Raw genomic sequence first — 25,057 nt, 5'->3', positions numbered from 1 at the left:
ATATAAACATATATACATAATGATCGCACACTAACCACTCATTACTAGGTGAATATCACATGCTGTCTTCACAGACTAACAGACTGTAGCGTTCTCACGAGAGTGTGCACTTGTTGATGGCCTAAACTAGCCCAGAAAACAAATTGCTCTATATTCTTGTTACCTGCAGACACCACTAGAGGGAGCTAAAGAGCTTGCGGCAAACTGGTGTCTAATGAAGATCACAGAGCACATCAGTCATAACTTATCTGTGCAATATGTATGGTGTACAGGGCACGTGTTCCTACACTGACAGATTGACTATTATTCAGACTAGCCGGATCACACAGCTTTTCCGGTGTGGCACTGAAGTCTTTCTCCATGCAAGTCTCATAATAAAGGAAAGATAACTGCACACAATTGCAGTGAAAATTACATTTATTGATCAGTCAGCAGGTCACGTTCTGGGGTACCATACATTACAAGATAGCCCAACGTTTTAGCTCACCTGGACCTTGGTAATGGCCCGTTAGGAGCAGTATGGCAGACACTCCCTGGAGATGACGGCACATTCAAACGAAAAGCTGTTCTTGGTCAATCAAGATAAGGGCGACGCCAGCACAGACGAGTCAAGAGGAGCAGATAGGGGAAAACTGCAAGTACGCTTGTCAGCTTGATTTTTACTACATTAAATGTTAAAATGAATGGTGTCATAAAACTACTGCTCATCCGGCAAAAAAAAACAAAAAACAAAAAAAAAACAAGCCTTCATGTAGCTCAGACAATGGAAAAATAAAAACATTGTGGCTCTTAGAAAGGGAGGAAAAAAAAACAAAACACAAATGTAATATTTAATGAAGGGAAATAAAACAAAATACAGTAAGTGAAAATTGTATGAATCATACATAAAAACACAAACATTTAAACTTCAAAAACAATCCTCAGATGCCACATATGAGTTTTCTTAATTATCACAGAACACTAATTCTCTCCCCAGTTAACATTGATAACCTCACGCAATCACTTTGGTAACATGCTGCCACCTGGTGGACAATCATTTAGCTCATGATACCGCCTTACTTGTAAGAGACGCGTGCGCCGTCACATTTTGGAGTGTAGTCAGATATTTTACATTACACCAATTCGCAGCTTCCCCTACAAGCTGATGGCCTATTTCCCTGTTAAAACATCTAATTCACTTCTGTACAATGAAGGTCGTTGACAAAAATCTGCATAGAAGCTCCAGACAATATATTCTGAGTGACAACCTAGAGGGATTTTTTTTTTTTATGTATCAGAAATTAAAATCAGGAAGATCAACAGCAGCACGCTATTCATAGAAGGTTGTCCACATTTTAGATACATTTTTGAAGCAACTTCTTAGCATCTGTATTTATAGGGAACCGGTCATGTTCAGAACAGCCATTTACCTAAAGAAATATTTAAAAAAAAAAAAAATAAAATAATATATATATATATATAAATATAAATGTAGAAGAATAAATGGGGTTACCAGGTCTGGAATTTTCAACAATAATCCTTAGTACAACACTGGCTGGAAGTAGTAACTGGTTACAGGGGCCGCTCTTGTTGGACCTTCAACTTGCAAAAATAGAAGAGAAACAGAACATCCATATTCCTTCAAAAATATGTTTTATTTAGAGGTTCATATTGTAGTACATAAACATTTCCCCTTCACGTGACAATGCACTTAAAAGCTGCAATTATCAGATTAATTGGTTTTATTAGCCAGTTCTAATACTTTTAAATTCACATTGAAGCCTGATTGGCGCAGGTTTTGCAGTAATATACGTTTTCTTAACAGGAATCTGTCAGCAAGGTTTTGCTACCTCAACTGAGAGCAGCATGATGTAGTAAAAGAGAAGCTGAAGCCAATGATGTATAGCATTTCGATTACTGGGTGCAGCAGTTGGGACAATTTTTAGCTGTAGCAGAGCTCAGAAAGCTACCCCCGCCCACATCAGGCTCTCCATGTACATTGTATATTGACAGTGAGCTGCTTATCAGAGGAGGGGCGTGGCCAAAAAAGCACAGGAGGGAGCTAGCCTAGGCAGTGATTATCTCCTGCTGATAAAATCTTCATTGTATTGAAATGTCAGCACACAGACTAATCACATCCCTGAAATCAGTTTCTCAGTCTCTACCGGATTGTGCCCTCCGATTAAATTGCAAACACCTACTGACAGATTCTCTTTAAAAACATTTGAAGCCAATATTTTTCTTCAGCGATTTCTAAAACTATGCAAGAAAAGTCTGATTCATCACGAGATGAAAATGGATTATAATACTGTTGAGGAGAGCCTTAAGTTCAAATACTTAATTAACCTCAAGGGTATCATTTCACCTTACATGAGCTTTTTCAGATCAAAGTGTGACACTAAAGATGGCTGCCATCTCCTGCTTACCTCATGCCATGTGCTATTGGAACTGGAATTTCCAGTTCAGCCAAACCACCATGTGCTCCAAGGATCCACCCACTGTGACCTCATGGACCAACCCGGACAGATGACCACATGGATCCGCCCGGACTAGCTCACTGCCCAACCCACTAACCAATGGAATACATCCGAACACTCCCATTCTACAGGGGATGTATAAATCTATGTTTGAATCAATAAACGCTCTCACTCTGGCTCTCTTGGAACTATGCCATAGATTGATCAGAGATTACATCCGACTATGTGTGGTGTGATTCTTTTAGTGGCCACTGATCAATACCCAGTGGGCCAGGGGCAGGCAACTATTGAACATTATTGTTCATCCTAACAATACCTTCCAACTGATTTTACTGTAGTAAAATAGACACTATTTTTTCAAGGTAATTTTAAAAGAGTCAAGAGTTATTTTCCCCCCTCTAACTAGAACTTTCCGAGAGTATGAAAGTGGAGTATGACCCCAGAAAATCACTCTTCCTGCTTATGGACCCGATGGCCATGATGTAATTATTTCTAGCACTTTCCGGTGTGAAACAGTTGGGTATTGGATATAAAACATCACATTACTCGAAGCAGTGATGGCAAATCAATACATTTGCAGGTGTCAAGGACAAAAAAAAAAAAATATATATATATATATATATATATATATATATTTATATTTTTTTTAGTTCCAACCATACCTTTTAAATGTTTGGCAAAAATAGCCCATTTCTATGATCCAAGTTATATTCTTCAATTGTGCTTGTTTGGAGTACATAATGTATGTTAGAATTTTTTTTTTTTTTTTTTTACATTACCATTAAATCCACCCTTTATTACTTATACCTGGTTATCTGATTACCTTGAGAAATTAGTTTTTGTGCGCCAACTGTGCAGTAGGTGTGTGGAGCAGGCTGTCAAACTGTAGGGGAGCGATAATGCACCATTCTAAGCAGTGATTGCACCGCTCTGTGCAACGCCCCAATGACTGGAAATAAACGGCCGCAGATAAAACAAAACTTCATTTTCTCCCTGTAGGCGTTGCTCCGGTAAGCCTAATCAGGATTTCAGGAACTGAATGCTACTTACAGGCAGATTACCCCTATATCTGAATAATAAAACTAATTCTGAACATGACAGGTTCCCTGTGTGTAAACGCCACTATCTGACAAATGCTTAAAGTTGTAACTAAACTTTCCATGTTGACTTTTTTTTTTTTTTAAATAAAAATTAAACTTTACACTAAAGATTAAACACTTCGGTTCCAAACAGCTACAAAAAAAAGTTTGAATTTCTGAAGATTTGAATTAACATTTTAAACTTTGATATGGAATCTCTCATAGGTGGCAGAATCCACGGATCCTCTTCAAGTTAAAGAGATCCAAACCTTTTTCACCACGTTTAGAATCAGACTATTTTTCCAATAAGAATGGAAAAATTTAGTTGTTTAACCCTTTCCAGACCCTTAAAACAGTGTCTCCCAGACTCCAGTCCCCACTGACCCAAACAGGTCAAGATTTCAGAATTTCCTTAGTATTAGAAATCCTGAAAACATGACTTTGAGGGGCCATGGGGACGGGGTTTTGGAAACTCTGCCTTAACATATTAAGGTGGAGGAAGGTATATGAAGCAGACTCATTAGCTGGCTGTGTTTAACAGCCAGCATCTGCCTCGAAAAGCAGTGGATGGAGAGTAGCGATCACTACTGTTGACAGCAATCATTCCCATATATCCGTGGCAGGCACCCATACAGTTAGGAAATATGTTATCATTGCAGCCAGGGGCTTGCTGAAAGGCCCCTCACTGCCATGCTGGTACTCTTGTGAAGCCATGTCTGCGGAGCATGATTTGTGTTGCTGTAATAGTGACACAAGCAATGATGTGATAAAGTTATTTTTACTACATAACACTGTAAAACACAAAACGATGACAGATTTGAGCCTTTTCACCATTTCAGCTGTTTTGGAACCCTTGCACTTCCCCCATTTCTCAGTACCGGCAATTATTTGGTTCAAAGATGGTGTGAAACAAAATTACTACTTTACGCCAAAAGAAGGGGGGAAAAAAAGGCTAAGCTATGTCAATGGAAAGTAAAGAATGGTAAGACAAGCTTTAGTAAAAAAAAAAAAAAAAAAAAAAAAAAATATATGGTAAACAGTAAAACACCACAGATGAACAAAGGTGGGTGTACCAGAAAACCAACATAATATGTACACCTCAAGGTATAGTAGGTGACGATATCACCAAAATATGCCAATCACACATGGTTCTAAAACAGTGTTCGTGTACCGTATTTTTCGGATTATAAGATTCACTTTTTCCCCAAAAATTTTGGGGGAAAATGTGGGTGAGTCTTATAATGTTGAAAGAGTTGAGCATGGCTGCAGGCTGGGATGAGGGGGTGTTCCGATGTGCGGAACTGCGGGGGGCTCTGGCCTTTCACAAAATGTCGACAGAGCCCCCGCAGCAGCAGCACCAGACACCGGAAGCAGAAGCAGCACAGAACACCCTGAGCGGTGCACTGCACATCCGAACACCCCCTCATCCCAGCCGGCGGCAACGCTCCTCTCTTGCCTCCTCCAGCAGCGACACCGCTTCACTGCAGCCACCACCCCGGTAAGCAATAAGACGCATGGATTATAAGAAGCAACATTTTTTTTTTTTTTTTTTAAATAAAGTTTTTTTTTCCTATTTTTCTCCTCAATTTGGGGCGCATTTTATAATCTGATGGGTCTCATAACCGGAAAAATACGATATTATATAATGTTGTTTGAATCTAAAAAGGTTATGTGAGAGAAACCAAATGGTTAGAAAGGCAAAATAATCTCAGTGGAATGTTGCAGCATGTGTCTTCATGCCAGTCAGTGGGGTGTACACTGGGGAGGAGCTAACCTTTTTATGCATAGTGTCAGCAGCATACACTCATGGTTTCCTGTGTCCCCCCAATGAAGTGATAGACAAAAATACACACCTAAACCTGCGTTTGTCTCTTTGTCCATGCTAATGTCCATGACTTTTCTGCAGCAAAAACGCTGCAGATAACATCTGCGTTTTTGGTGCGCTTTTGCAACCCCATTCAAGTCAGTGGGTGAAAAACGCTGAAAGTAGTGACATGCTCTATGTACAAAAAACGCAGCAAAGCACAAAATCCTGATCCTGTGTCCCCCAATGAGGCAAAGGAGAAACACTGGTTGTAATTAAAACTACAGCCCATGCCCAACACCCCTGAAATCAGGCTCTCTGTCCCTACATTATGATGCTTGCAGATTAAATAGCAAACTGGCTGACAGACTCCCTTTAAATGAACGATTGATTGCATTTCACAACATTTATTTCTTATTCTGGTTACCATTAAACACCACAGAGAACACGGTTGGGATTGTATTGCTTTTTTTATTTATCTTTGAAAAGGTGATGCTGCTTTACATACAAAAATAAACTGTACACAATGGGTTATACTACAAAACAGTGCAAGTAACTGTACGACAATTGTGAGGAGAATACGCCGGTACTGGTCTATGGATTGTCTGGAACACAATGACATGGATGAGACAACTGAGAAAAATAAATACAGAGTTCCTGAGGAAGGTAGCGGAGATGGATGTGAGGTTTCTACCGCTGTCGGTTTAGTCGAGCACTGCGTTTCATGTGAGGAGCGACCATGGGATTAGACAATCCTGAAATCGTTTTTCGTGTTATAAATGGGCTTTCCTACAATCCACACATCAACAAGAAAGTGTATAAACGTTAGATTACATGGGGGCACCATAGATTACTAGTACTGGGGTCCTAAGGTTCCTCTCCATGACTAGTGAGGGGTCTTCTGTAAGAAGTGATGTCAGGATGGATTCCATACAAAATCAGAGAGTTTAAAGAAACTGAACAAAATAATCCAAAATTAACAGCAGCCCAAGCTTTGTTCTTATTTGGAAAGTGCATTATGCCCTTCTGTACTAGGTATTAACGATTAACACAAATCCTGTGAACTGCGTGACTGCAGACCTCAGAATCCCTCCAGTGCGTGCACTGTTTTCACCGGTTTCTGAGCCGGGACCGGAGGGTATGTATGAGTTGTACAGACTTCTGACCAAAGCCCGTCCAGTGGGCAAGCCCTCTAGTCACTAGACGGGGCGCAGCCTTGCGTCATACTAGTGTATGGAGCAAGGCCACGTCCACTAGACAGGCCCTGGCCGGGAGCATGTATAACTGATAACGGTTTCCGAGTGGGGACCGGAAGGTGTGTAAATCCCCACAGTGCGTGCACTGGGGGGGTGATTCATACGTCTGCAGCCACTTAGAGTAACTGCAGACTTATCAATTTGGACCAGAAAACCTCTTTAATCACACATGGAAACATACCAGAAAACAAACAAAAAAAAAAAAAAAAAAAAAAGCGGCTTTCAGACTGTTCAAACCAAGCACAGGTGCTAGGTCCACCCTTGGCGTAGCTAAGCAGTCCTGTGCACCTTCTCACCTACTTGTTCTCCATCTATTGCTGACCGTTTTGATTCCTGCAATGACAGAGCTGCCCATCAAATGAGAGGCGTGTGGAGATAGTTGGAAAACAAGTAGGTGGGAAGGTGCACTGAAGAGCACCACTGCGCCAAGGTGCACAGAACGCCCATACTGCGTTTAAAGTTACTTGCGCCGACACACTCCGATAAAGGGAATATAAACAGTAAATGTGTTCTGCACCTTAGAAATGTTGGCTTTTCTCTGACCAATTGCCACAGCTGTCATTTTTATAAAAGCAACAGTAGGAAGAATGGCCATACTGTCTATCTTTCAACTGGCTTTCTGGTCAGCGATTGTAAGCCGGCTGCACAGACTCATCCAAAAAATGGCCGCTAATGAGGGGGAAAACAAAAAACACACAAACAAAATCACAAGCTTCAACTACTCTGATCTTTGATTCAATAATGAAAATCCTAGTTAAAAGTAACCGTCCTTTGCTCTAAAGAACCAAATTAAAATCCCAAAGCTACCATAAATGTGCTGTCGATTTTCATTTTTCGCTGTGTACACTCCACTGCAGAGATATTTCATATGTTACTTCTGGAGGGAAATATGTGAAATCTCGGTTTAGCATTTCTTCACAGTGTTCTCTGGGAGGAGGGGTGAAAGTACATGCCTCAATATGCTTTCAATCACTCCTCATCAGCTGATTTACCAGTGTGTCAGTCTCACAAGCTGCGGAGGTGTGAAAGCACGCACATGCATCTGAAGAAACTCAGTTGAACAGCAAGCAGAGATTTCACATAATGTACTCCAAAAGCATAAAATATGAATATTTTTGCAACAGAGCAACGCAGCACAAAACTTAAAAGAGGCAGGTAAAGAGGAGCTCAGGGATTTTTACAAGGTATTGATCTCAATTTTTTGAGCAAGTGACAAGTCCTCTTTAAAACCAACGCATAAACCCATGACAACGCAGCAAACCATTTCAGATTTTGTGAACTGTGCAAGAAAAAGAAAGTTTCCATTCAAAACCAATTTGATAACCTACGGGGATGTCGGGATCATTTTTAAATAGAACCTTGAAGTAAATGGTAATTTACGTTACGAGTCTCCACAGGAGACATTTCAGCATCTAGTTTTCAAGAACAACAAAAATAGCAAATCTGCATCGCTTGCAGGGCTGTGAATTTCAGAAAGCCTGAAAAATCGGAGGCTTTGTCAAGTCCAGGACAATTGGCGTCTCTGGACTGTAAATGAGGTAATGTAAAGCAATGCAAGTTTTTTTCTTTCCTTCTGAATATACAATTACGAATTCAAAGACAAAAAGGGGTGATACAAAACAGAACGTGAAGTTTCGTTACAATCACAATACAAAACGATTTTTTTCCCATTTTTTTTTTTTTTTTAAATACTATAGTTTGGAAAAAACAGACGAAAGGCAAACATTTACAGGGTCCTGCATCTGCAAAAACGTCCAAAGAGTTTTTTTTCTTATATATAATTTTGATTTTTTTCTTATACAAAACAAAAAAAAAAAAAACAAAACTGAAAAAGTAAACACTAAAAGAGATATAAAACTGTATGTAGATCATCATGGCAGTATGTGGCATAGGGGGAGGAGACCCGTATTATTCTATACATTTGGGGGAAGATGTCCTCAGTAGATTGCATTTTCATTTTTTTTTTTTTATTTTTTTTTTTTTTTACACTGGGACAGAAGACAACATAAGTTACTGATCTTTATAGCTGCAGCATCACTGCCAAAGAGACAGAAAAACACAAGGTTTTTTTTCACGCAAGTCTTTGGCGCTACTCATGAGCATCCTTAATGTTATCAATCCCCACAAAGATAGCCAGTGTCCATGAGGTTTGTATTATACAGAAGTCGTAACGCATTCAGCACAGCCATCTATAGTCACAGACATGGACTGACCTCATAACCATGCAGTTATTGCTTTACATGATACGTAGTGCAGTTACCGGTTTAGAGTTAGTCTGATAGAGTTTTTAATGACCCGAATAGTACTGGTTGGCACAGGAGAAGATGCATCTGGTAGCTCTTTACTGGGTAGCCTCTACAAACAGATTAAAACATCAGGTTGATGGTAAAACTCTTAAGAAAACAATATAACGGTGCAAGTTTATAGCTTAGCCCACAAAATATGCATAGAAGAGAGAAAAATGAGCCACTAAAGGAGATCTTTCTGTACACAGCAGTCGTGGAAAGAGAAGCACCTTGTATTCACCCCTTGTGAAGTCACAGGAACATTCACCAGTGGGAATATATAGATTTTATGGATAGTACCTTTGATCTAGTGCGGTCAATAGTAGGAATGGGCATTGCGTCTTCAGCAATTATTCTTGCCTGTAAAACAAGAGGTTGAAAGAAAAAGGGGAAGGGGCAACAGAGAACCTGTCATTCGTACATTATGCCAAAACTCAGGCGCTCCTGGCATGTTTTACCTAGAACGCCTGTATATGAGCGCACACACACACACACACGTGTGGATAGGGTACCATAACTATTTTATATATGCTTGTATTTGTATTTTCCCATTATCCAAAATCAGAAAGCCCAATTATATGCATAGGACGCCATGCTTACCACAATTCTTCTTGTTTCCTCCTTTTCAGGAATAGAAGGACGCACAAATGCAGAGTCAATCACGCCAAGCAGCTATATGGGACAGGTTATTAAAAGAATACCGAGTGAATATCCAGATTATATATATATAAAAAAAAACAAAAAAAACCCCAAAGTATACAATGGTCCAAAATAACAAAAAAGATGTTTTTCTGCCTTCTCATCTTTATCACATTTACCCAGCGCCAGTGATAAACTGCGGATATGAGATGTGGTCACTGCAGCCAATTACCTGCAGCAGTGTCGCTCACCATCACTAGAGTTGGATGAACCAGGGAGGTGTCAACACGGGACCAATAAGGTAAGCACTCCTATTGTCATTTTAGACCATTGCAAGTTGTAGGGGGGGGGGGGGGGAAGTCAAAAGCTTTGGCCAAGCCCCTTTTAAACGTAAAGACTAGTGATGAGGGAACGTGCTCAGATAATGTGTTACACAAGCATTCTCAGGTGGAAACCGAGTGACTAACGTGCTTGAAAGTGTGTTCCCTGCACCTGCATGTCTCGCAGATGCTAGGTGATCCCTGCATGTGTTGCGGCTGTCAAACAGCTGAGAGACATGCAGATTTTTGAACCCGCCAAGGACAACATCTGCAAAAAGTTTGCATGTTCTCCCAGTGTTTGCGTGGGTTTCCTCCCACATTCCAAAGACAGTGATAGGGAATTTAGATTGTGAGCCCCATCGGGGACAGTGCCGATAATGTTTGTAAAGCGCTGTGGAATGGCGCTATATATAAATGAGTAAGGCTATGTGCCCATATTGCAGAAATGCTGCGGAATTGTCTGCATTTCCGCAACTCCCGGCCGCGGGTAAAACATGTGGAATTCTCATACGGTTTCCCCAGAAAACACAAGCGTTATGCAAGCGTTTTAGCTTGCGGAATTCAAGCGCTTTTCCAAGCGATTTGAAGCATCGCTTGGAAAAGTGATTGACAGGTTGGTCACACTTGTAAAGCATAGTGCTTGAGAAGTGTGAACAACTTTTTACTATTGATGCTGCCTATGCAGCATCAATAGTAAAAGATAGAATGTTAAAATAAAAAATATGGATATACTCACCTTCTGTCGGTCCCCGATCTCCTCAGCGGTGCTCCCGGTCCTCAGCGGCGCTGCTGTCAAGTTCCGTTCCCAGTGACTCATTGTGAGAATGACCTCTGATGACGTAGCGGTCATGCGAAGTCACAAAGGTCATTTTGGCGCGAAGCACATCTGGGAACAAAGCCGCCGTATGCACCGCTGAGGACCGGGAGGACTCCGGGGCAGAAAGAGGGTAAGTATATCCCTATTTTTTTATTTTAATTCTATTTTTAACAGGAATATGGTACCCAGGGCATGGAGGAGAGAGTTTCCTCTCCTCCAGACCCTGGGTACCATCCGCACATGAAACGTTCACTTTACGCATGGCCACATGCGTAAAGTGAGCGTTTCAAAGTTATCCTATGGTGGCGGAATCGCCACGATTCCGCCAAATTAATGCACATGCTGTGTATTTTTCCGCAATGCAATTCAGCAGCGGAAAAATCCGCAGCATGGGCACAGCAACTGCAGAATCCCATAGGATTGCATGGGATGCGTTTTAACTAGTGTTTAAGCGGCTGCAAAAACGCTGCGGAAACGCTTAAAAAATGCAACATGGGCACACAGCCTAAATCAGAGTTTGACACAAGTGTCATTAGCATAATTGGCCAGATTCTCTCACATAAGAGAGCATATCATGATGTCACCCCAGCCTAAAAAACACTAAACCAAAATTTGAAAGTGCTGAAAGAAACAAAAAAACCCAAACCCAAAAAAAAAAAACACCTAAAACTAAATTAAAATGGGCTGTATATATTTACAATAAAAAATATATCAGATTAAATTTACATTATTCCCCAAATATCTCTTCCCCTATCCACCCACCCAGACTGAGCTTGCCCATTTTCTGGAGTCCCATAGATAATGAGCGGCACATGGAGGTGGAGTATGCACAACTTAACTCCATTCTGTTACCATCCACGTTAATCTTTGCTGGCCCTTTGAACAGTGTCAATCATAGAAATAAATGTACATTCAAACCTTTTCTGCATCCTTCATTCTCTTCGGAGACGTCTCCTGGCTTGGAGGATGAGTCCGTTTAGCTGCAGCACTTTTGGGGCTTATATTTACCGATTCATCAGGATGAAGACTCTGGGGATGGTTAGGTGGAGACTTATTTGGTGGGACAACATTGAGTCCTATTACTGTTGGGATCGTGCAACCAGCGTGGCTTGGTGTCTTCACTGCTATGGCATGATCAGATTCTGAGGGAGGAAAAAAAAGAAGACCATTTTGGTTTACTACCCTAAAATCTCTCTTTTTTGGAGCCTTCGTTGGGAGACACTGCTAAACCATGGTTTCCTGTGTCCCCCAAAAAAGCGATAAGAAAAAAAAAAAAAACACCCCACAAACAAAAAATACACAGTGCTTCTGAGAGAGGGTATTGCTAGCGATAGTTTTTGATTGCAATGCCACTGCTGAAATGCAATACTATTGGGTGAAGAGGTACCATATAGGTTCATGTAAGCCTTTAAAAAGGTTACCACTCTCTAATTAGGAAAGATCCACAGCATAAAATGCCCAGCGCTGCGGATTTGAAATCTGCAACATGTTAAGCACTGACATTCGCAGCATAGTCCATTTCATCTTTTGCAATGCAAAAGGCGACATGGACTTTCCTGCGCCATTTTTGGAATTCTATCAATAGCAGCATTTAGCCCTGCTGGAGTTCGGCACAATAAATCCAACACGTGAAGGTACCCATATAGTGACAGCATGCAGGTATGTATAATACACACATGTAATACTCCAATTTTCAATTGAAAAGTTATATTCCTAAAAAAAGAAAATACATTTTGAAGATTCAAATTTAGTATAAAAATGTTTATAAAATTTTAGATTACTGTGTCATATTTAACATATGACATAAGAAATTTTATAAATACGATTTTTATACTAATTTGATGCACTTCCAAATATTTTTTTTTTTTTTTCAATTTTTAGCGAACAACTTACAATTGAAAATTAGAGTATAAAATACCTATATACACACACACACAAACACACACAGTATTTTGCGGATTATAAGACACACCCTAAAGAATAGAGAGGAAAAAACAAAACAAAAAAAAAAAACAAAAAACAGGATTTTTGGTTGCTTACCGTAAAATCTGTTTCTCAGAGCCTTAATTGGGGGGACACAGGAACCATGGGTGTATGCTACTGCCACTAGGAGGCTGACACTATGCAAATAAGATAGATAGCTCCTCCTCCGCAGTATACACCCCACCGACTGGCGCTCAATTACTCAGTGAGAAAGCAGTAGGAGAAGAAATACAATATAGAGTAAACCAACAATTCAACTAGAACTATATTACATAGAAGAAAGTGCAGAAGTTGAAACCATGGGAGGGTGCTGTGTCCCCCAATGAAGGCTCCGAGAAACAGATTTTACGGTAAGCAACCAAAAATCCTGTTTTCTCTATTGCTTCATTGGGGGACACAGGAACCATAGGACGTCCCAAAGCAGTCCCTGGGGTGGGAAACAAAACTTCCATCAGGTCAGCGGACTCACCACCGCCGCGTGCAAGATCCTTCTTCCTATGCTGGTATCCGCTGAAGCGTAGGTGTAGACCTTGTAAAATTTTACAAAAGTGTGAACAGAGGACCAGGTTGCAGCTTTACAGAGCTGCATCGCAGAAGCCCTGTGGTGCACCGCCCAGGATGCAGGGGGCACTCTGTTCTTTAACCGGTAAGCCTCTAAGATAGCCGATCTGATCCAGCGCGCAATAGTCGTCTTGGAGGTCGACAAGCCTTTTCGAGCCCCATCAGGGATAACGAAAAACGAGTCTGTCTTCCGGATCGCATCGATTCTAGCCAAGTAGACCTTCGTCGCCCTGACCAGGTCTAGTCTGTTCAAGGAGCGTTCCCAGGGATAAGGTAGAACGATGTCTTAATTCAAGTGGAAAGCAGATACCACCTTGGGAAGAAAGGACGGTGGAGGCCGTAGAACAACTTTATCTTGGTGAATCACTAAAAAAGGAGGTTGACAAGAAAGAGCTGCCAACTCCGAGACACGTCGGATGGAAGTAATGGCCACTAGAAAGGCCACTTTCCAAGAGAGAAAAGAGATAGAGAAACCTCCTTGAGAGGCTCAAAGGGGGAAACTTGTAGAGCCTCTAGGACTAAATTGAGATCCCAGGGATCCACTGGAGCCCGATACAGAGGAACTGCATGGGCCGCCCCTTGTAAAAAAGGTCTTTACCTGTGGATAGCGTTTTCTGGAAAAGAACTGAAAGCGCCGAAACTTGCCCCTTTAGAGAACTAAGGGTCAGACCCCCGTCCAGGCCTACCTGGAGGAATGCTAGAATAGAAGGGAGCGAGAAAGACATTGGCGAAACACGATTGGACTCACACCAACGAAAATATGCCTTCCATGTTCTATAGTATATTTTGGAAGACGAAGGCTTCCTAGCCCAGATCATTGTGTGAATTACCAGATCTGAAAATCCTGACTTTTTCAGTACCGCGGTCTCAATAGCCACAACGTCAAATTGAGCGACCGAGAATTGGGGTGGTAAATCGGACCCTGAGACAGATTATCTGGTCTGTCTGGAAGTGTCCAAGGAGCGTCCGCGAGAAGGTTGACGATGTCCGCGAACCAAGACCTTCTGGGCAAATCCGACGCGATGAGGATGACTGGTACCCCTTCTGCCTTGATTTTCTTCAACAGCTTGGGAAGAAGAGGAAGAGGAGGGAACAGTTAGGGGAGCGCAAACTGCGACCAAGGAATGGTCAGAGTATCGCGCCCACCGTGAGGGAATTGCGGGCCCTGGATACGAACCGTGTAACTTTCTAGTTCAGGCGGGACGCCATCAGATCCATGTCCGGAGTACCCCAAGAAGGCAAATCTGATGGAAGACTTCCTGATGCAAGGACCAATCCCCTGCCGCAAGGCCTTTGCGGCTGAGAAAATCAGCGGCCTCGTTTTCCACACCCGGAATGTGTACGGCGGATATGGCTGGAACTGACATTTCTGCCCAAAGAAGTATCTTGGATACCTCGGCCAGCGCTGAGGAACTCCGAGTCCCTCCCTGGTGGTTGATATATGCCACCGCTGTGGCATTGTCAGTGTGAATCCGGATTGGCAGACCTCTGAGCAGCTTGTCTCAATGAATAAGGGACAGGAAAATAGCCCATATCTCTAGGACGTTGATCGGAAGAGACGCTTCCTGCCTCATCCAACGGCCCTGTACTGTGAGATGGCGAAACACTGCGCCCCAGCCCAGGAGACTGGCGTCTGTCGTCACCACTTGCCAATGTACCGGAAGGAACGATCGGCCCTGGGCGATAAGAGGAGATGTTAGCCACCAATTGAGGGACAGCTTGACCCGAAATGGGAGTCGGATTGGATGATCCAGTGAGGAGACAGACTTGTTCCACTGCGACAGAATGGCCCGCTTAAGCGGTCTTGAGTGGAATTGGGCGAAGGGAATAGCCTCCGATGTTGCAACCATCCTCCCAAGAACTCTCATGGCTGATCGGAGGGAAATGATTCGGGGGCCCTGAAGCAAACGAACATCCCGAAGAGTTACTCTCGTCGTTGGGAAGGAAGACCTTTGCCTGACGAGTGTCGAAAAGTATGCCTAGAAACACAAGGCGTTGTGTTGGAACTAGGCAAGACTTTGTGTTGATGATCCACCCGAATCGAGCAAGAGTGTCGCAGACAATGGTCAGACTTTCGAGAGCCTGGGACAAGGATGGAGCTTTGATGAGGATGTCGTCGAGGTACGGGAAGCGCACAAGACCTCTGATCCTCAAAATGGCCATCAACGCTGCCATGATCTTTGTAAAAACCCTGGGAGCGGTGGCGAGCCCGAACGGCGGGGTGGCAAACTGAAATTGATCCTGATGTATCGCGAAACCCAGGAACTTTTGATGACCCAGGAAGATTGGGACATGTAGATAGGCGTCTTGAATGTCTATGGAGCACAGGAATTCTTGTGCCTCCATGGAAGCGATTACTGAATGAAGGGACTCCATCCTGAAATGTTGCAGACGGACCCTTTTGTTCAGTAGTTTTAAGTCCAGAATGGGCCGAACCGTGCCTCCTTTATTCGGGACTACAAACAGGTTTGAATAGAAACCTGTGAATCGCTCTTTTTATGGTACTGGAACAATCACTCCCAAATTGAGAAGAGAGGCGATGGCTGTAAAGAAACCCGGCACCAAGGCGGGGTCTTTCGGGGGTCGGGATTCGAAGAATCGATCCCGAGGACGAGAAAAATTCTATTTTGTATCCTAAAGATACAACTTCCCTGACCCAAGCGTCTTCCACCGAGGCAAGCCAGACATCCATGAAGGCAAGAAGACAGCCGCCCACCTGGGAGTATGCCCCGGTGTTCTGATTCCAGTCATGCAGAGGAAGATCTTCCAGGTCTAGCTCTGGTAGATCTACCCTGGGAAGAATGAGATCGCCAGGAAGGAGTGGGCCTAAAAGGAGACTATCTTGGCTCGGTTGAGGCCTCTGCTGATGGGATGACGTATCTGCTGTTGTGAAGCGACGAAAAGGCCGAAAGGGTCGATACTGACGTTTCAGAGGAGGCCGACGAGATTTTGACTGGGGAAGAAGGGAGCTTGTGCCCCCAGTGGCATGCTTAATGATCTGGTCCAGCCTATCGCCAAAAAGACGCGATCCCTGAAACGGTAAACCGGTGAGGGACTTTTTTGACGATAAGTCCAATTGCCAAGCCTTAAGCCAAACTGTGCGTCTAATAGTCACCAAGTTGCTTGATGCCTGAGCTGCGCAGGATGCGGCATCCAGGGAGGCAGAGACCAAATATTCGCCTGCATGCGAAATTTGGTCGGCGAGATCTGCCAGCTGCTCTGGCTGGTCTCCGGCCAAAATACCTTGGCGGAGGTCCTTAGCCCATTTCGCTATGGCCTTAGAAGCCCAAATAGAAGCAAAGGCCAGGCTTAGAACAGAGGACGCCGCTTCGAAGGCTGACTTAGCAAAAGATTCTATGACTCTGTCATTAGTGTCTCCTAAAGATGCTCCCCCAGAGATCAGAAGGACCGTGCTGTTAGATAGTCTTGAAACCGGAGGGTCCTCGGCCAGTGAAGCTGACCAGTCTGCAATGAGTTCCGGCGAAAAAGGATATAACACCCCAAGGCGTTTTCCTCTTTGAAAACGCCTGGTCGGATTTTCTCTCTCTTTGGAAAGAATTTTCTGGAACTCCGAATGATGAGCGAAGACCTTGGAAGGTGGTTTCGACCGTCTGAAAGAAACCTCCTGGTCCGCAGGTTCCGCAGGAGAATCTTTGATATTGAAAGACTGGTTAATCGCTGCAATGAGGTTCTGAACCATATCCCTCATATCAGCGATTTGGTCCGAGTCCAGCTCCAAAACATCCTCGGAGGGTCCATCCGAGAAAGTCTCGCCTGGCTCAGGGGAGGAAGATCTTGATAAGGGAGGCTGTTTGGACGGACTATGGGGTGATGCGGAACCGGACTGGTGCTCCCGTCTGGCTCTTTTGCGGCTAATATTAATAGGCTCGACTGGAGCATCCTGTGACCTGCTGGGTCCTGCAGAAGCCTGTAGTGGCAACTTATCCAGTACGGACACCTTGGTGAGCTCCGCCACAGATTGAGACAGAGGAAACCCACCCTGGGATAGGGGGCCTCAACGACACTCGGGACAACCAGGGGCTCCTGGGCTGTGGGTTCCGTGGGCTTGCTACAGTCCTGACAGAGGGGAGAGGACTGACCTGATGGAAACTTGCGTTTGCAAGAAGAACATGCAAAAATGACTGACTACCACAGAGGAAGAAGCAGAGCGAATTGGTTTAGAATTCGACATTATGAGCTAACCCACTAACAGTGCCAGACGGTTAGGCGACGGAGAGCTGAGGAGGGTGTCAGTCTGCAGCGCAGAGCTACTCACGGAACCTGTGTACACAGCGCGCTGTAGCGAAGACGAGCAGCTGAAAGGCTGAGTAAAAGCTGTGAGGTAAAAAGTGCACTCCTGAAAGCTGTGGGCGGGAATCCGCTCACGAGGGGGGCGGAGCTAACCGCTCTGTCAGGAGCATAAGAAAACTCCACTCACTCCTATAGGACGACTGGGAGGAGTGGGCGGGCTCCTGAGACGCCTCTAGCCCTCAGTGAAGCAGTGGGTGGTACCAGGCAGGCGGGACTGTTTCACAGAAGAAAAAAGCCCACCTGAAAATGGGGGTGTGGCCTCGCCTCAGAAGTAGGCCCGAACTGAAGCCGGGGACTAAATTAGAAACGGCGGTCGCCAGAGGGTGCGGAGGCCTAAAGAGAACCGCAGTTCCGCGGCGCTGGCGCTGAGAACGCTATACACAGGTAATGCCGCCTAAGGAAGCTTACCCGTTCCACACCGCCCAGGGGAATACTATCATGGGAAGGAGAGAGGGGTTCAGCCTGCTGATACTTATCTCCTGCAGTCCTGACTTAACCCATTTCCAGTTGCAGACCGTGTCTCCATCCACCGACAGGCTCTGGTAGGCGAGTGGGTGAGAGACAGAAGGCGAACACGCATACGTGTTCCTGGCCGGTAGACATATGAGGATACGGGGTGGCAGTACACGCCGTACTCAGTCTCTTTGGGGGAATACAGATGTGACTATTCACTCGGTATCCCTCCGGAACCTGAAAAGAAACGACGTACACTGAGGTAGATAAGGGTGTCCACCTCCTACTGACACTAAGCTAAACTGAGTAACTGAGCGCCAGTCGGAGGGGTGTATACTGCGGAGGAGGAGCTAACTTTCTTATTTGCATAGTGTCAGCAGCATACACCCATGGTTCCTGTGTCCCCCAATGAAGCGATAGAGAAAAAGGTGGTGCTTCTTATAATCCATGCGTCTTATTGCTTACCAGGGACGGTGGCTGTGGTGAAGTGGGGTCCCAGGGTTGCTGCTGGAGGAAGCAGGAGTGGAGCATTGCTGCAGGCTGTGATGCACAGATGGAGATCTGGGCAGATGAGATTTCAGTGCTGAGATCTCATTTCCCAAGATTTTGGTGCCGAGATCTCCATCTGCGCATACGCCTCCCCTGGCAGCCTTTTTCCTGGAGTCCACCGCACAGTAAACCATGTAAGAGCGGGGGCTCTGGGCTGTCACAAAATGTCGGCAGAGCCCATGCAACACCGACCACCCTCAGCGGCGCACATTGGAACACCCCCTCATCCCAACCTGCAGCAACGTTCCACTCTTGCCCTTTCCAGCAGCAACCCAGGGACACTGCTCCACCGCAGCCGGTAAGGTACAGTGGGGAAAAAAAGTATTTAGTCAGTCAGCAATAGTGCAAGTTCCACCACTTAAAAAGATGAGAGGCGTCTGTAATTTACATCATAGGTAGACCTCAACTATGGGAGACAAACTGAGAAAAAAAAATCCAGAAAATCACATTGTGTTTTTTTTATTTTCTTTGCATATTTATATTATGGTGGAAAATATGGAAAAAAAATTCCAGCATCCAGATCAGTAATTAGATTAAAAAATTTTTTTTTCCTTTATTCCAAAATTTAAAAAAAATCATAAGATTCTCCATCATGATAAGAGACGCATCAGGACGTGTAGTTGGACGCGTTTCGGACAAAAAACCAGTCCTTATTCTAAGACAACACATAATACATCTAAACACATGCTTATAAAGGGAAACAAAGGAAGTCAAGGAACAATCAAGACTAAACATAGCCAGCTGATTAATAGGAGGTAGTAAGTCAAAATCACACTTACAAAACACTCAAAATCTCACTCCTAATATTCATACCCGTTGGAACTCTGCTTTGTAACAATAACATCCATTTTGCCTCTCGGCGTAATAATAAATCATTTAAATTTCCACCTACCCTTTTTGTCTGCACCTTCTCTATGGCATTAACCCTAAAGTTGCTGAGATCTCCTTTATGTATATGCAAAAAATGTCGAGAAGCAGCAGACAAACTGCGTGTGGTAATGTGACCTACGTCATAAACGTGCTCGGAAATACGACGTCTCAAGGTGCGTGAAGTATTTCCCGCATACTGAATATTACAATCCACGCATGTTATGACATAGATCACACCAGTGGAACCACAGTTCAAAAAAGATTTTATTTTAAATTCCTTTCCATTAACAGAAGATACTATTTTTTCTGTGTTCCACATAAACCTACATAGCCCACAGTTTTTCTGAGCACATTTAAAAGATCCACAAGTGGGTAACCAATTAGTTATACTTGCTGAACTGTCTGAAAAAAATTTATTAGCATGTCTATTGACACTAGTATGATCACTTGGAGATACCTTATTAGCAATAGTTTTATTCCTCCTTGAAACAAATCTAATCCCATCCTTCAGTATATTCTTTAATGTATCATCAACATACAAAATAGGGAGGAATTTTTTAATAATATGAACAATCCTGTAGTAGTCAGTACTAAAATTAGTTGAAAAAACAATAGGTGACCGACCCTCCACAGAATTTGGTGTTTTTCTGCTTTCCTTCTGCAAATAATCCTCTCTACTTTTTTCATCCGTTCTATGCTTAGCTTTCTGAATGTCTACCTTAGTATAACCCCTCTTTATAAAACGTTTACCAATGATCTCACATTGTTTATCGTATAAATTAGGCGTGGTACATGTTCTTTTTGCTCTTACAAACTCCCCTGTAGGTATATTAGCTATAACATGACGTGGATCGCAGCTAGATGCGTGTAACAGTGAATTACCTGCCGTAGGTTTTCTAAAAATATCACAATCAATCTTTCTTTCTTCCAAATTTGCCGACAAAAGAATATCCAAAAACGAAATTGTCTTGGCATCAAATTGATATGTGAAACGTATATTGCATGGATTATTATTAATATAGAACATGAAATTCTCAATATTAAATACATCACCATCCCACACAATTATAACATCATCAATAAATCTCAAAAAAAGAAAAATATCAGAAGAAAAAGGATTTTTTTCAGAAAAAATATACTCCTCCTCCCACCAGGCCATAAAAATATTAGCAAGAGACGGTGAAAACTTGGAACCCATGGAACAGCCTTGCACCTGTAAATAAAGATCATCCAAAAAAGAAAAAAAATTGTTTTTTAACAAAAAATAGGTCACTTCAATCAAATACATCTGTAAATCTTCTGAAAAATTACTGTATTTCTGTAAATAAGTAGTAAGAGCCAAAATAGCCAAATCGTGTGGGATGGAAGTGTACAAACTTTGTACATCACAAGTGAGCCAACAAAAGGAACTTCGCCATTCCACCTGAGAAAAATTACTAAGAACATGCTTGGAATCCTGCACATAGCTAGGTGAAATAGTGGCTAGAGGTTTTAATCTTGCATCCAACCATTCTGACAAATTTTCATTAAGGGATCCTATGCCCGATATGATAGGACGAAACAAAGGTGGAAAAACCTCCTTATGAACTTTTGGAAGTGCATGTAACAAAGGAACTCTGGGATATAAAGGACAGAAAAATTCACATTGTTTTTGATTAATAATTCCCAAACTAAAACCCCTATGTAACAATTCCTGTAATTCCATTCTGATGTTATCTGTAGGGTTATAATTAATTCCCTTGTATACCTCACTATTAAAAAGCATAGCCCTCACCTCTCTTTCATACAGCCCAGTATCTAATATGGTCACAGATCCCCCCTTGTCAGAATTTCTTACCACGATATTGACATTAGCAGATAACAAATCAAGTGCCTGTTTCTCAGTACGAGAAGATTGACTCTTAGGAGACATTTTTTTGCAGAAGATGTGGAACGTGATAAAACTTCCAATATCAATGATGAATATGTTGATAAAGTTCCTGAGGAATTTATGCCTACTACTTTCCAGGAGCAAGTTACCCTAAAGAATTTGAGGGACTTGTCTGAATCTGGTTCTAAGTTAATGTATTTAACTGATGTTAATTTTTCCTCTAGAGTCCCTAATCCTAGATATTATCCTGAGCAGTCAAAATTGCACGTTATGGATGATTTTCAATTTCTTGTTGAGGATGAACTTATGAAAATCTATAATGCTAATCAGAATGGTCGTTCTAACATTTCTCGTACTGAGAAACAGGCACTTGATTTGTTATCTGCTAATGTCAATATCGTGGTAAGAAATTCTGACAAGGGGGGATCTGTGACCATATTAGATACTGGGCTGTATGAAAGAGGTGAGGGCTATGCTTTTTAATAGTGAGGTATACAAGGGAATTAATTATAACCCTACAGATAACATCAGAATGGAATTACAGGAATTGTTACATAGGGGTTTTAGTTTGGGAATTATTAATCAAAAACAATGTGAATTTTTCTGTCCTTTATATCCCAGAGTTCCTTTGTTACATGCACTTCCAAAAGTTCATAAGGAGGTTTTTCCACCTTTGTTTCATATCATATCGGGCATAGGATCTCTTAATGAAAATTTGTCAGAATGGTTGGATGCAAGATTAAAACCTCTAGCCACTATTTCACCTAGCTATGTGCAGGATTCCAAGCATGTTCTTAGTATTTTTTCTCAGGTGGAATGGCGAAGTTCCTTTTGTTGGCTCACTTGTGATGTACAAAGTTTGTACACTTCCATCCCACACGATTTGGCTATTTTGGCTCTTACTTATTTACAGAAATACAGTAATTTTTCAGAAGATTTACAGATGTATTTGATTGAAGTGACCTATTTTTTGTTAAAAAACAATTTTTTTTCTTTTTTGGATGATCTTTATTTACAGGTGCAAGGCTGTTCCATGGGTTCCAAGTTTTCACCGTCTCTTGCTAATATTTTTATGGCCTGGTGGGAGGAGGAGTATATTTTTTCTGAAAAAAATCCTTTTTCTTCTGATATTTTTCTTTTTTTGAGATTTATTGATGATGTTATAATTGTGTGGGATGGTGATGTATTTAATATTGAGAATTTCATGTTCTATATTAATAATAATCCATGCAATATACGTTTCACATATCAATTTGATGCCAAGACAATTTCGTTTTTGGATATTCTTTTGTCGGCAAATTTGGAAGAAAGAAAGATTGATTGTGATATTTTTAGAAAACCTACGGCAGGTAATTCACTGTTACACGCATCTAGCTGCCATCCACGTCATGTTATAGCTAATATACCTACAGGGGAGTTTGTAAGAGCAAAAAGAACATGTACCACGCCTAATTTATACGATAAACAATGTGAGATCATTGGTAAACGTTTTATAAAGAGGGGTTATACTAAGGTAGACATTCAGAAAGCTAAGCATAGAACGGATGAAAAACAGGATTTTTGGGTTGCTTACCGTAAAATCTGTTTCTCGGAGCCTTCATTGGGGGACACAGAGACCTTGGGTGTATGCTGCTGCCACTAGGAGGCTGACACTATGCACAAAAAAAGGTTAGCTCCTCCTCCGCAGTGTACACCCCACCGACCGGCAGAGAATTCCTCAGTTAGTGAGAAAGCAGTAGGAGAAGTAACAGAATAGGTTGACAACATAAACAACTCAACTGTAACCATTCAACCAAAGTAAGAACAGGAGCTGTAAAACATGGGAGGGTGCTGTGTCCCCCAATGAAGGCTCCGAGAAACAGATTTTACGGTAAGCAACCCAAAAATCCTGTTTTCTCGTTCACCTTATTGGGGGACACAGAGACCTTGGGACGTCCCAAAGCAGTCCCTGGGGTGGGAAACAAACTTCCATCAGGCCAGCGGACTCACCACCGCGGCCTGCAGAATCCGTCTATCTAGGCTGGCGTCCGCCGAAGCGTAGGTGTGGACTCTGTAGAATTTCACAAACGTGTGAACCGATGACCATGTTGCAGCTTTGCAAAGCTGCAGTGCGGAAGCTCTGTGGCGCACCGCCCAGGAGGCACCCACTGCCCGAGTAGAGTGGGCCCTGATACCCGGAGGGGCTCCGCGACGCTTAACACGGTAGGCTTCCAGGATAGCCGATCTGATCCAGCGAGCAATGGTGGCCTTTGACGCCGGGTGACCTTTCCGCGCTCCATCAGGGATAATGAAAAGAGACTGTCTTTCGCAAGGAAGTCGTCCTAGACAGATAGATAGACTCTTACCGCCCTAACCAGGTCCAGCTTGTTCAAGGACCGCTCTCGGGGATGAGTTGGATTCGGACAAAAGGACGGTAGCACGATATCCTCGTTGAGGTGAAACGAGGACACCACCTTCGGAAGGAACGAGGGCGGAGGCCGCAGAACTACCTTATCCTGGTGGAGAACCAGAAAGGGAGAGCGGCACGAAAGAGCTGCCAATTCCGAAACGCGCCGGACGGAGGTGATGGCCACCAGAAAGGCTACCTTCCAAGAAAGGAGAGAAAGGGAAATATCCCTGAGGGGTTCAAAGGGCGGACCTTGCAGAACCTCAAGAACCAGATTAAGATCCCATGGATCCACGGGCGCCCGGTACGGCGGGACCGTGTGAGCCACGCCCTGAAGAAAGGTCTTAACCTGAGGACGGGAAGCCAACGTTTTCTGAAACAGAATGGACAGCGCCGAAACTTGACCCTTCAGGGAACTGAGGGCAAGCCCCGCATCCAATCCTGCCTGAAGAAACGCTAGGACTGAAGGGAGCGAAAAGGACATGGGCGCGACGTCATTGGTCTCACACCAAGTGAAATAGGCCTTCCAAGTACGGTAGTAAATCTTGGGAAGATGATGGCTTTCTGGCTCGGATCATGGTCTGAATTACGTGGTCGGAAAATCCTGCTCGTTTCAGAACCTCGGTCTCAACAGCCACGCCGTTAAATTGAGCGGCCGAGAATTGGGGTGGCAAATCGGACCCTGAGACAGCAGATCTGTTCTGTCTGGAAGCTTCCAGGGGGCGTCCGCGAGAAGGTTGACAATGTCCGCGAACCAAGACCTTCTGGGCCAATTCGGGGCGATGAGAATGACCGGAAGTCCTTCTGCCTTGATCTTCTTCACCAGCTTGGGAAGTAGAGGCAGAGGAGGGAACAGGTAGGGAAGTTCGAACTGGGACCAAGGAACGGCCAGGGCGTCGGCGCCCACTGCCAGAGGGTCCCGAGACCTGGACACGAATTGTGGGACTTTCCTGTTGAGGCGAGACGCCATGAGGTCTACATCCGGGGTTCCCCACCGAAGGCAGAGCAGATGAAACACTTCAGGATGTAGGGACCATTCTCCCGCCGCAAGACCCTCGTGGCTGAGAAAATCGGCGGCCCAGTTGTCTACGCCGGGAATGTGAACCGCGGAAATTGTCGGAACGGAAATCTCCGCCCAACGAAGAATCTTGGACACCTCCGCCAGGGCTGAGACACTCAGTGTTCCCCCTTGGCGGTTGACATATGCCACCGCTGTGGCGTTGTCTGTCTGAATCCGTACCGGCAGTCCCTTGAGGAGCCTTTCCCAGTGCACCAGAGCAAGATGGATCGCTCGAATCTCCAAAACGTTGATCGGCAGCGCTGATTCCCGATCAGACCATCGACCCTGAACAGTGTGGTTGCGGAACACAGCACCCCAACCGAGGAGACTGGCATCTGTGGTTACTATCTGCCAGTGA

At 43.6% G+C, this 25,057-nt stretch overlaps 1 protein-coding gene and 1 long non-coding RNA gene across 2 annotated transcripts in view; both read right to left on the bottom strand.

The window, feature by feature from the left end:
* Window positions 1–399: 399 nt before the first annotated feature.
* On the bottom strand, window positions 400–3,031 carry LOC141069603 (uncharacterized). Its single transcript, XR_012226605.1, has 2 exons — window positions 1,493–3,031; window positions 400–1,409 (listed from the first exon to the last, which is right to left on the bottom strand). It is a non-coding gene; the product is annotated as an uncharacterized lncRNA (long non-coding RNA).
* Window positions 3,032–5,790: 2,759 nt separating this feature from the next.
* The window catches only part of PAPOLG (poly(A) polymerase gamma), a 97,743-nt gene continuing 78,476 nt past the window's right edge, over window positions 5,791–25,057 (bottom strand). The window contains exons 19-22 of the mRNA XM_073559305.1: window positions 11,575–11,798; window positions 9,481–9,552; window positions 9,181–9,240; window positions 5,791–8,950 (exon numbers count right to left, since the gene is read on the bottom strand). Of these exons, the coding sequence (XP_073415406.1) occupies window positions 8,852–8,950; window positions 9,181–9,240; window positions 9,481–9,552; window positions 11,575–11,798 (455 nt within the window). The 3' untranslated portion in view covers window positions 5,791–8,851. The remainder of the gene's footprint in view (window positions 8,951–9,180; window positions 9,241–9,480; window positions 9,553–11,574; window positions 11,799–25,057) is intronic.

Source organism: Dendrobates tinctorius, unplaced genomic scaffold (genome assembly GCF_039654945.1).
Source record: "Dendrobates tinctorius isolate UK_male_01 unplaced genomic scaffold, ASM3965494v1 ptg000269l, whole genome shotgun sequence".
Lineage (NCBI taxonomy): Eukaryota > Metazoa > Chordata > Amphibia > Anura > Dendrobatidae > Dendrobates > Dendrobates tinctorius.
The sequence above is the reverse complement of the archived record's forward strand: the minus strand, read 5'-3'. Positions and strand labels throughout refer to the sequence as shown.